This window comes from Salvelinus alpinus, chromosome 2 (genome assembly GCF_045679555.1).
Source record: "Salvelinus alpinus chromosome 2, SLU_Salpinus.1, whole genome shotgun sequence".
NCBI classification, from domain to species: domain Eukaryota; kingdom Metazoa; phylum Chordata; class Actinopteri; order Salmoniformes; family Salmonidae; genus Salvelinus; species Salvelinus alpinus.
The window spans coordinates 130673663-130686922 of NC_092087.1; the positions used below are offsets into that span (position 1 = coordinate 130673663).

Genomic DNA, 13260 nt, shown 5'->3' on the forward strand with positions numbered 1-13260 from the left:
GACCAACCATGTGGTCTCCATCAGTTTAACAGGGATCTGTATTTATACCAACCATGTGTTCTCCATCAGTTTAACAGGGATCTGTATTTATACCAACCATGTGTTCTCCATCAGTTTAACAGGGATCTGTATTTAGACCAACCATGTGTTCTCCATCAGTTTAACAGGGATCTGTATTTAGACCAACCATGTGGTCTCCATCAGTTTAACAGGGATCTGTATTTATACCAACCATGTGTTCTCCATCAGTTTAACAGGGATCTGTATTTAGACCAACCATGTGTTCTCCATCAGTTTAACGGGGATCTGTATTTATACCAACCATGTGGTCTCCATCAGTTTAACAGGGATCTGTATTTAAACCAACCATGTGTTCTCCATCAGTTTAACAGGGATCTGTATTTAGACCAACCATGTGGTCTCCATCAGTTTAACAGGGATCTGTATTTAGACCAACCATGTGTTCTCCATCAGTTTAACAGGGATCTGTATTTAGACCAACCATGTGTTCTCCATCAGTTTAACAGGGATCTGTATTTATACCAACCATGTGGTCTCCATCAGTTTAACAGGGATCTGTATTTAGACCAACCATGTGGTCTCCATCAGTTTAACAGGGATCTGTATTTATACCAACCATGTGTTCTCCATCAGTTTAACAGGGATCTGTATTTATACCAACCATGTGGTCTCCATCAGTTTAACAGGGATCTGTATTTAGACCAACCATGTGTTCTCCATCAGTTTAACAGGGATCTGTATTTAGACCAACCATGTGGTCTCCATCAGTTTAACAGGGATCTGTATTTATACCAACCATGTGGTCTCCATCAGTTTAACAGGGATCTGTATTTAGACCAACCATGTGTTCTCCATCAGTTTAACAGGGATCTGTATTTAGACCAACCATGTGTTCTCCATCAGTTTAACAGGGATCTGTATTTAGACCAACCATGTGTTCTCCATCAGTTTAACAGGGATCTGTATTTAGACCAACCATGTGTTCTCCATCAGTTTAACAGGGATCTGTATTTAGACCAACCATGTGTTCTCCATCAGTTTAACAGGGATCTGTATTTAGACCAACCATGTGGTCTCCATCAGTTTAACAGGGATCTGTATTTATACCAACCATGTGTTCTCCATCAGTTTAACAGGGATCTGTATTTAGACCAACCATGTGTTCTCCATCAGTTTAACAGGGATCTGTATTTAGACCAACCATGTGTTCTCCATCAGTTTAACAGGGATCTGTATTTAGACCAACCATGTGGTCTCCATCAGTTTAACAGGGATCTGTATTTAGACCAACCATGTGTTCTCCATCAGTTTAACAGGGATCTGTATTTATACCAACCATGTGTTCTCCATCAGTTTAACAGGGATCTGTATTTAGACCAACCATGTGTTCTCCATCAGTTTAACAGGGATCTGTATTTATACCAACCATGTGTTCTCCATCAGTTTAACAGGGATCTGTATTTAGACCAACCATGTGGTCTCCATCAGTTTAACAGGGATCTGTATTTAGACCAACCATGTGTTCTCCATCAGTTTAACAGGGATCTGTATTTATACCAACCATGTGTTCTCCATCAGTTTAACAGGGATCTGTATTTAGACCAACCATGTGGTCTCCATCAGTTTAACAGGGATCTGTATTTAGATCTTGTTGAGATGTACAGTGTTGTTTTGAATGATGTACAGTGAGCACATTTGAAAGAAGATGGTTTTAACAAACTGTAGCATACCTGTGTTTAGTTTCTATTAAAGCACATATTTGTCCTAGTGGTGTGCACTGTTGACTTCTGGCCGCATGAGAGAACTGCCAGCAATATCATCCGAAAATCTCCTAGGAAATGAGGTGGTCTGTTTTGACTTACAGCAACTTTATAATAGGCTATTATGTTGGGTTGTGTTATGTAGAATGCTGACATGATGTAATCTTGCAGACATTCAGCTTTGATCTCAACAAGATCTCACAGTTTTACCAATTTGACTTCAGCTTTTGACGTTTGTCCACGTTTGTCCAAACGTCAAATTTCTAAGTTGCTCCAAACGAGCCGCGGCCTGTACACCCCGCTACCATCTAGAAGACGGAGACGGTACAGGTGCATCGAAGCTGGGACTGAGAGACTTTATAAACATCTTCTATCTCAAGGCCATCATACTGTTAAACAGTCACCACTGCGCCCAGTTACCTGCCCTGCCCTGAACCTTAGAGACTGCTGCCCTGTGTACATGGACTCATTGAACACTGGACACTTTTACATTTTACATGTTTACATACTGTTTTACCCATACTGAGTGTACAAAACATTAAGAACACCTGCTCTTTCCATGACAGACTGACCAGGTGAATCCAGGTGAAAGCTATGATCCCATATTGATGTCACCTGTTGAAACCAATTTAAGCAGTGTAGATGAAAGGGAGGAGACAGGGTAAAAAAAGATTAGACATGGATTGTGTATGTGTGTCATTCAGAGGGTGGATGGGCGTGACAAAAGTCCTAAGTGCCTTTGAACAGGGTATGGTAGTAGGTGCCAGGCGCACCGGTTTGAGTGTGCCAAGAACTGCTGGATTTTTCACACTCAATAGTTTCCTGTGTGAATCAATAATGATAATTAAATCCATTTTAATCCCACTTTGTAACACAACAAAATGTGGAAAAAGTCAAGGGGTGTGAATACTTCCTGAAGACAGTGTATATCCTGGACTCTGACATTGCTGTGAATACTTCCTGAAGGCACTGTATATCCTGGACTCTGACATTGCTGTGAATACTTCCTGAAGACAGTGTATATCCTGGACTCTGACATTGCTGTGAATACTTCCTGAAGACAGTGTATATCCTGGACTCTGACATTGCTGTGAATACTTCCTGAAGGCACTGTATATCCTGGACTCTGACATTGCTGTGAATACTTCCTGAAGGCAGTGTATATCCTGGACTCTGACATTGCTGTGAATACTTCCTGAAGGCAGTGTATATCCTGGACTCTGACATTGCTGTGAATACTTCCTGAAGGCAGTGTATATCCTGGACTCTGACATTGCTGTGAATACTTCCTGAAGGCAGTGTATATCCTGGACTCTGACATTGCTGTGAATACTTCCTGAAGGCAGTGTATATCCTGGACTCTGACATTGCTCATTCTGATATTTCTTAATTTCTTTCTTTCAACTTTGTGGTTTATGTGTGTATTGTTTAAATATTACTAGGTATTACTGCACTGTTGGAGCTAGAAATACAAGCATTAGGTATTACTGCACTGTTGGAGCTAGAAACACAAGCATTAGGTATTACTGCACTGTTGGAGCTAGAAACACAAGCATTAGGTATTACTGCACTGTTGGAGCTAGAAACACAAGCATTAGGTATTACTGCACTGTTGGAGCTAGAAACACAAGCATTAGGTATTACTGCACTGTTGGAGCTAGGAACACAAGCATTAGGTATTACTGCACTGTTGGAGCTAGAAACACAAGCATTAGGTATTACTGCACTGTTGGAGCTAGAAACAAAAGCATTAGGTATTACTGCACTGTTGGAGCTAGAAACACAAGCATTAGGTATTACTGCACTGTTGGAGCTAGAAACACAAGCATTAGGTATTACTGCACTGTTGGAGCTAGAAACACAAGCATTTCGCTGCACCTGCGGTGTTATCTGAACATCTATATTGATTTGACTGTGAGACAACGCCCAGTATGCCAGGGAACAGGACCTCAGACCAGAGACCTCTGACTCACTAAGCTTTAGTGACTAAAGGGTTAAAGTGCCCAGTATGCCAGGGAACAGGGACCTCAGACCAGAGACCTCTGACTCACTAAGCTGTAGTGACTAAAGGGTTAAAGTGCCCAGTATACCAGGGAACAGGGACCTCAGACCAGAGACCTCTGACTCACTAAGCTTTAGTGACTAAAGGGTTAAAGTGCCCAGTATGCCAGGGAACAGGGACCTCAGACCAGAGACCTCTGACTCACTAAGCTTTAGTGACTAAAGGGTTAAAGTGCCCAGTATACCAGGGAACAGGGACCTCAGACCAGAGACCTCTGACTCACTAAGCTGTAGTGACTAAAGGGTTAAAGTGCCCAGTATACCAGGGAACAGGACCTCAGACCAGAGACCTCTGACTCACTAAGCTTTAGTGACTAAAGGGTTAAAGTGCCCAGTATGCCAGGGAACAGGAACCTCAGACCAGAGACCTCTGACTCACTAAGCTTTAGTGACTAAAGGGTTAAAGTGCCCAGTATGCCAGGGAACAGGAACCTCAGACCAGAGACCTCTGACTCACTAAGCTTTAGTGACTAAAGGGTTAAAGTGCCCAGTATACCAGGGAACAGGAACCTCAGACCAGAGACCTCTGACTCACTAAGCTTTAGTGACTAAAGGGTTAAAGTGCCCAGTATACCAGGGAACAGGAACCTCAGACCAGAGACCTCTGACTCACTAAGCTTTAGTGACTAAAGGGTTAAAGTGCCCAGTATACCAGGGAACAGGAACCTCAGACCAGAGACCTCTGACTCACTAAGCTTTAGTGACTAAAGGGTTAAAGTGCCCAGTATACCAGGGAACAGGAACCTCAGACCAGAGACCTCTGACTCACTAAGCTTTAGTGACTAAAGGGTAAACGTGCAGACAGATTAGTGAAGAGGGGGTGGAGCGTGCGTGTATGTGAGTGTGAGTGTGAGTGTGTGTGTGGTGTGTGTGTGAGTGTTTCTGAAATAATACAATAACCATTATCATCTCAAAAGTCTCAGTTATTATTGAGATTATTAAAATCATTCATCAATCAAAAAAGCAAACAACCAATCAACAGACTTGACTGTTTTTCATTGGACAGAACAATACGTTCTGTTTAAATCCATTTAATTAAAACACGTCATTACAATCAGTAACACAGCCACAAAGTCATCCAATATAACCACACTGCTAACCCTAATGCCTCACCTTAAATTAAGACCAAAAAACACATTTTTGGTTTCATGCATTTTTACGATATAGTACATTTTTACTTTGCAGCCGGCACATATGGTGAAGAATACCCTGTCACACATTCCCATTGACAGAGAGGAAGCTGCCCTGCTGTAGTCATTTCAGAGAGACAGTAGAGGAAGCTTCCCTGCTGTAGTCATTTCAGAGAGACAGTAGAGGAAGCTGCCCTGCTGTAGTCATTTCAGAGAGACAGTAGAGGAAGCTGCCCAACAGTCATTTCAGAGAGACAGTCGAGGAAGCTTCCCTGCTGTGGTCATTTCAGAGAGACAGTAGAGGAAGCTGCCCTGCTGTAGTCATTTCAGAGAGACAGTAGAGGAAGCTTCCCTGCTGTGGTCATTTCAGAGAGACAGTAGAGGAAGCTGCCCTGCTGTAGTCATTTCAGAGAGACAGTAGAGGAAGCTTCCCTGCTGTAGTCATTTCAGAGAGACAGTAGAGGAAGCTGCCCTGCTGTAGTCATTTCAGAGAGACAGTAGAGGAAGCTTCCCTGCTGTAGTCATTTCAGAGAGACAGTAGAGGAAGCTTCCCTGCTGTAGTCATTTCAGAGAGACAGTAGAGGAAGCTTCCCTGCTGTAGTCATTTCAGAGAGACAGTAGAGGAAGCTGCCCTGCTGTGGTCATTTCAGAGAGACAGTAGAGGAAGCTGCCCTGCTGTAGTCATTTCAGAGAGACAGTAGAGGACGCTTCCCTGCTGTAGTCATTTCAGAGAGACAGTAGAGGAAGCTGCCCTGCTGTGGTCATTTCAGAGAGACAGTAGAGGAAGCTTCCCTGCTGTAGTCATTTCAGAGAGACAGTAGAGGAAGCTGCCCTGCTGTAGTCATTTCAGAGAGACAGTAGAGGAAGCTTCCCTGCTGTGGTCATTTCAGAGAGACAGTAGAGGAAGCTGCTCTGCTGTGGTCATTTCAGAGAGACAGTAGAGGAAGCTGCCCTGCTGTAGTCATTTCAGAGACAGTAGAGGAAGCTTTACTGCTGCAGTCATTTCAGAGAGACAGTAGACTATTGTATTTCTGATGTGGATTACGCACTGAACTGTCAGTGGGCTGTGGCTGTTCATATATACAGTAGATGATCACTTTGTGGCAGGTGGATCACTTTGTGGCAGGTGTCTCATCTTGGTCTGTTCACATGCGCTTGTGGATGTGGATCACTCTCTTGCAGTTGAGGCAGCGGTGTTCTACGTCCTTACAGGAGTCAACACAGAACGGAATCAAACAGCATGGCCAGCACCTAGAGCGAGACAGAGACAGAGAGAGATGAAGATTCAGTGTGTGTGTATTCCTGTAACCTGTGTGTGTGTTCATGTAATCTGTGTGTGTGTACTCCTGTAACCTGTGTGTGTGTGTGTTCCTGTAACCTGTGTGTGTGTATTCCTGTAACCTGTGTGTGTGTATTCCTGTAACCTGTGTGTGTATATTCCTGTAACCTGTGTGTGTGTATTCCTGTAACCTGTGTGTGTGTATTCCTGTAACCTGTTTGTGTGTATTCCTGTAACCTGTGTGTGTGTATTCCTGTAACCTGTGTGTGTATTCCTGTAACCTGTGTGTGTGTATTCCTGTAACCTGTGTGTGTGTTCATATAACCTGTGTGTGTATTCCTGTAACCTGTGTGTGTGTATTCCTGTAACCTGTGTGTGTGTATTCCTGTAACCTGTGTGTGTGTATTCCTGTAACCTGTGTGTGTGTATTCCTGTAACCTGTGTGTGTGTATTCCTGTAACCTGTGTGTGTGTATTCCTGTAACCTGTGTGTGTGTATTCCTGTAACCTGTGTGTGTATTCCTGTAACCTGTGTGTGTATTCCTGGATCGGATCCCAGTAGGCGACCCAAAACAACGGTGCCGCAGAAGTTTCAGACGGGCACACTGCTCACCGCTCCCAAGTATACTACTCGCCAATGTCCAGTCTCTTGACAACAAGGTAGATGAAATTCGAGCAAGGGTTGCCTTCTAGAGAGACATCCGAGACTGTAACATTCTTTGTTCCACGGAAACATGGCTCTCTCGGGATATGTTGTTGGTGTCTGTACAGCCACTGGGATACGTTATCAGAGTCGATACTCGGGATACGTTATCAGAGTCTGTACAGCCACTGGGATTCTTCATGCGTCGCGCCGACTGAAATAAACATCTCTCTGGGAAGAAGAAGGGCGGGGGTGTAGCCTTATGATTAACGAGACGTGGTGTGATCATAACAACATACAGGAACTCAAGTCCTTTTGTTCACCTGACCTAGAATTTCTTACGATCAAATGCCGACCGCATTATCAACCAAGCGAATTGTCTTAGATTATAATCACAGCCGTGTATATCCCCCCCAAGCAGACACCTCGACGGCCCTGAAAGAACTTCATTGGACTCTATGTAAATTGGAAACCACATATCCTGAGGCTGCATTTATTGTAGCTGGGGATTTTAACATGGCTAATCTAAAAACAAGGCTCCCTAAATTTTATCAGCATATCGAATGCGCGACCCGGGCTGGCAACACTAGATCATTGCTACTGTCACGGCCGTTGAAAGAACTGGACCAAGGTGCAGCGTGGTGAGCGTACATGTTCTTTTATTTGAAAAATGATGCCGACAAAACAATAAACACTACAAAACAAACCGTGAAGCTAAAGTCTATGTGCCATAAACAAAGTCAACTTCCCACAAAGACAGGTGGGAAAAAGGGATACCTAAGTATGGTTCTCAATCAGAGACAACAATAGACAGCTGTCCCTGATTGAGAACCCTACCCGGCCAAAACATAGAACTACAAAACATAGAACATAGAATACCCACCCCAAATCACACCCTGACCAAACCAAAATAGAGACGGTCAGGGCGTGACAGTACCCCCCCAAAGGTGCGAACTCCGGCCGCAAAATCTAAACCTATAGGGGAGGTCTGGGTGGGCATCTATCCGCGGTGGCGGCTCAGGTGCAGGATGCAGACCCCGCTCCACCACTGGCTCACCCCACTTTGGTGGCACCTCTGGTGCGGGGACCCTCGTTGCGGGCCCCGGACTGGGCACCCTCGTTGCGGGCCCCGGACTGGAGACCATCGCAGGGGGCTCCGGACTGGAGAACGTCGCTGGGGGCTCCGGACTGGAGGCCGTCGCAGGAGGCTCCGGACTGGAGGCCGTCGCAGGAGGCTCCGGACTGGGGGCCGTCGCAGGAGGCTCCGGACTGGGGGCCGTCGCAGGAGGCTCCGGACTGGAGGCCGTCGCAGGAGGCTCCGGACTGGAGAACGTCGCTGGAGGCTTCGTGCCTTGACTCCTCACTGGAGGCTTCGTGCCTCCTCACTGGAGGCTTCGTGCCACCCACAAGGGTGTGTTCTCAGTCCTCTCCTGTACTTCCTGTTCACCCATGACTGCGTGGCCATTCACGCCTCCAACTCAATCATCAAGTTTGCAGACGACAGTACAGCGGTAGGCTTGATTACCAACAACGACGAGACGGCCTACAGGGAGGAGGTGAGGGCCCTCGGAGTGTGGTGTCAGGAAAATAACCTCTCACTCAACGTCAACAAAACAAAGGAGATGATTGTGGACTTCGGGAAACAGCAGAGGGAGCACCCCCCTATCCACATCGACGGGACAGTAGTGGAGAAGGTGGAAAGTTTTAAGTTCCTTGGCGTACACATCATGGACAAACTGAAATGGTCCACCCACACAGACAGCTTGGTGAAGAAGGCGCAGCAGCGCCTCTTCAACCTCAGGAGGCTGAAGAAATTTGGCTTGTCACCAGAAACACTCACAAACTTTTACAGATGCACAATCGAGAGCATCCTGTCGGGCTGTATCACCGCCTGGTACGGCAACTGCTCCGCCCACAACCGTAAGGCTCTCCTGAGGGTAGTGAGGTCTGCACAACGCATCATCGGGGGCAAACTACCTGCCCTCCAGGACACCTACACCACCTGATGTCACAGGAAGGCCAAAAAGATCATCAAGGACAACAACCACTGCCTGTTCACCCCGCTATCATCCAGAAGGCGAGGTCAGTACAGGTGTATCAAAGCTGGGACCGAGAGACTGAAAAACAGCTTCTATCTCAAGGCCATCAGACTGTTAAACAGCCATCGCTAACATCGAGTGGCTGCTGCCAACATACAGACTCAATCTCTAGCCACTTTAATAATTCATAATTGGATGTAATAAATGTATCACTAGTCACTTAAACAATGCCACTTTATATAATGTTTACATACCCTACATTACTCATCTCATATGTACAGTGGGGAGAACAAGTATTTAATCACTGCCGATTTTGCAGGTTTTCCTACTTACAAAGCATGTAGAGGTCTGTAATTTCTATCATAGGTACACTTCAACTGTGAGAGACGGAATCTAAAACAAAAATCCAGAAAATCACATTGTATGATTTTTAAGTAATTAATTTGCATTTTATTGCATGACATAAGTATTTGATCACCTACCAACCAGTAAGAATTCCGGCTCTCACAGACCTGTTAGTTTTTCTTTAAGAAGCCCTCCTGTTCTCCACTCATTACCTGTATTAACTGCACCTGTTTGAACTCGTTACCTGTATAAAAGACACCTGTCCACACACTCAATCAAACAGACTCCAACCTCTCCACAATGGCCAAGACCAGAGAGCTGTGTAAGGACATCAGGGATAAAATTGTGGCAAGCAGCTTGGTGAGAAGGCAACAACTGTTGGCGCAATTATTAGAAAATGGAAGAAGTTGAAGATGACGGTCAATCACCCTCGGTCTGGGGCTCCATGCAAGATCTCACCTCGTGGGGCATCAATGATCATGAGGAAGGTGAGGGATCAGCCCAGAACTACACGGCAGGACCTGGTCAATGACCTGAAGAGAGCTGGGACCACAGTCTCAAAGAAAACCATTAGTAACACACTACGCCGTCATGGATTAAAATCCTGCAGCGCACGCAAGGTCCCCCTGCTCAAGCCAGCGCATGTCCAGGCCCGTCTGAAGTTTGCCAATGACCATCTGGATGATCCAGAGGAGGAATGGGAGAAGGTCATGTGGTCTGATGAGACAAAAATAGAGCTTTTTGGTCTAAACTCCACTCGCCGTGTTTGGAGGAAGAAGATGGATGAGTACAACCCCAAGAACACCATCCCAACCGTGAAGCATGGAGGTGGAAACATCATTCTTTGGGGATGCTTTTCTGCAAAGGGGACAGGACGACTGCACCGTATTGAGGGGAGGATGGATGGGGCCATGTATCGCGAGATCTTGGCCAACAACCTCCTTCCCTCAGTAAGAGCATTGAAGATGGGTCGTGGCTGGGTCTTCCAGCATGACAACGACCCGAAACACACAGCCAGGGCAACTAAGGAGTGGCTCCGTAAGAAGCATCTCAAGGTCCTGGAGTGGCCTAGCCAGTCTCCAGACCTGAACCCAATAGAAAATCTTTGGAGGGAGCTGAAAGTCCGTATTGCCCAGCGACAGCCCCGAAACCTGAAGGATCTGGAGAAGGTCTGTATGGAGGAGTGGGCCAAAATCCCTGCTGCAGTGTGTGCAAACCTGGTCAAGAAATACAGGAAACGTATGATCTCTGTAATTGCAAACAAAGGTTTCTGTACCAAATATTAAGTTCTGCTTTTCTGATGTATCAAATACTTATGTCATGCAATAAAATGCAAATGAATTACTTAAAAATCATACAATGTGATTTTCTGGATTTTTGTCTCGATTCCGTCTCTCACAGTTGAAGTGTACCTATGATAAAAATTACAGACCTCTACATGCTTTGTAAGTAGGAAAACCTGCAAAATCGGCAGTGTATCTCCCCACTGTATATACTGTACTCTATACCATCTACTGCATCTTGCCTATGCCGTTCGGCCATCGCTCATCCATATATTTATATGTACATATTCTTAATCATTCCTTTACACTTGTGTGTATAAGGTAGTTGTTGTGAAATTGTTAGATTACTTGTTAGATATTACTGCACGGTCAGAACTAGAAGCACAAGCATTTCACTACACTCGCCTTAACATCTGCTAACCATGTGTATGTGACAAATAACATTTGATTTGATTTAACTAGGCAAGTCAGTTAAGAAAAAAAAATAATTCTTATTTACAATGACGGCCTAGGAACAGTGTTCCTAACCCACTGTTCCTAGGCCGTCATTGTAAATAAGATTTTTTTTTTGTGTGTTAACTGCCCTGTTCAGAACGACAGATTTTTACCTTGTCAGCTCGGGGATTCGATCTAGCAACCTTTCGGTTACTAGTCCAACGCTCTAACCACTAGGTTACCTGCCACCCCTACGTACAGGCATATATATATGTGTGTGTGTGTGTGTGCATAACTCACATGAAGCAGCAGAGGGCTCCACAGATGACCCAGGTGACCAGTCCAGTGGTGTGTGTGGTCTCTGTCAGAACCTGGACCTGACAGTGGGGACACGTCATCTGGCCGGGTACGTCTCTAGGCAGCGGCTGCTGCATCACCACCACCTGGGTTACTGCAGAGGGAGGAGAATACTGGTTAGAACCAGATAGAACTGGTCAGAACAGGATAGAACTGGTCAGAACAGGATAGAACTGGTCAGAACAGGATAGAACTAGTCAGAACCGGATAGAACTGGTCAGAACAGGATAGAACTAGTCAGAACCGGATAGAAGCTCTTTGGATGGAGTTATCCCAGAACTAGAATGAGATTATATTTCTATGGGAGGTCACCATTTTAATGGTGGATTGAATTTGAACTACAGTTAACTGTTTCTGTTGTTGTTTGATCTCTATGTCACACCTCCTCAGAGATGCGGGGTAGAGGATGAGGAACTAGCACCCCGACGACCTCATTTCATGTCAGAGGGGTTGCTAAGGCCAGTTTGCTAAGGCCAGGTGTTGCTTATGTCAGAATGTCCTGCCAAAAACAACTGTTCTCTGGTTTTCCACATGGGGAACTGTGAATAACAAAATGAGGAACCGATTTAGTTAGTTCTGGTGCATCAGTTACGGGTTTACTTCAGTGTGTGTGTGTGTGGGTGTCTGTGTGTGTGGGTCTGTGTGTGTTAGGGGACTGTGTGTGTGTGTGTGTGTGTGTGTGTGTGTGTGTGTGTGTGTGTGTGTGTGTGTGTGTGTGTGTGTGTGTGTGTGTGTGTGTGTGTGTGTGTGTGTGTGTGTGTGTGTGTGTGTGTGTGTGTGTGTGTGCGTGCGTGTGTGCGTGCGTGTGTGCGGGTGTATGTGTATGTGTGTGTGTGTGTGTGGGTGTGTGTGTGCGTGCGTGTGTGAGAGACTCACCACCAGGGGTGATTGTAGGTTGTGTCTGGGGAGGTGGTTGGTTCATGTCTGGTTGGAGAACTGATAATAAGAGATAAATGTCAATGAATAAATCCACCAATAAATATCTCTTTAGCTGCCGGGGGCTGGTGGAGTGCTGCTGTCGGGAGGAGTTGTAAAAATAAAGCTCAGGTGAGACCATTCTAGCCAATGAGAGGGTAGATACACGTGTGAACAACAGACACAACGGTTTATACTAGTTACCACAAACACAGAGTCAAAATTAGCTATATCGTAAAAAATGCATGAAAACTAAAAGCTTCTTTGGTATTATTTTAAGGTTAGGGTTAGATATAAGGTTAGCAGCGTGGTTAGGGTTCGGTTTAAAATCACATTTTAAGAAGATACATTTTTAAGTGGGGTTTAGGACTTTGTGGTTGTAGTAACTAGTGGTGACCAGGCACAATTCTGATATGTCATTAGGTGAATGCACCAATTTGTAAGTCGCTCTGGATAAGAGCGTCTGCTAAATGACTTAAATGTAAATGTAATAAAGTGTTTTTTCTCAAAGTTGTCGGGATGTCACATGTCCTACTTATATCAGTACTCTTGTAACGACCTAATCATTACCAAACGTATATTCCATCAAATAAGCCAAATGTTGCAAGTAAGTCAGGGCAGCTTTTGGTAACCAAACTGAACACTTTCTCATTGACCTCCATACAAAAACATCCTCACCTCTGAAATAAGGTAGGGACGAGTTGTGTGTTTTCTCTAAACAAAATTAAAAGACACCCCTCTTCTAACAAGTATTTATCCTTATCCACTCTGACCCCCTCACACCTTACCCCAGCTCAGAACACCCTTTCCCAGCAAGGAGCAGAGCGACAGTCCCTTACCTGTCTGGAGTCCTGGAGGAGACGAGGTACTGTGGAGCTAAAGATAAGATCTGAAACTCCCTCAAGAGACAATGAAACTGAAGCAGAGACAGACAGAGAGAGAGAGAGAGAGAGAGAGAGAGAGTGTGTGTGTGTGTGTGTGTGTCTGTGTGTG

At 45.2% G+C, this 13260-nt stretch overlaps 1 protein-coding gene across 1 annotated transcript; it reads right to left on the bottom strand.

Moving 5' to 3' along the window:
- Positions 1 to 4819: 4819 nt before the first annotated feature.
- LOC139568809 (lipopolysaccharide-induced tumor necrosis factor-alpha factor homolog) lies at positions 4820 to 13228 on the bottom strand. The gene is made up of 4 exons (XM_071390909.1): positions 13107 to 13228; positions 12229 to 12288; positions 11296 to 11446; positions 4820 to 6223 (listed from the first exon to the last, which is right to left on the bottom strand). The coding sequence occupies exons 2-4, from the start codon at positions 12272 to 12274 to the stop codon at positions 6118 to 6120; spliced, it is 303 nt and encodes a 100-aa protein (XP_071247010.1). The 5' UTR covers positions 12275 to 12288; positions 13107 to 13228; the 3' UTR covers positions 4820 to 6117.
- Positions 13229 to 13260: the final 32 nt, after the last annotated feature.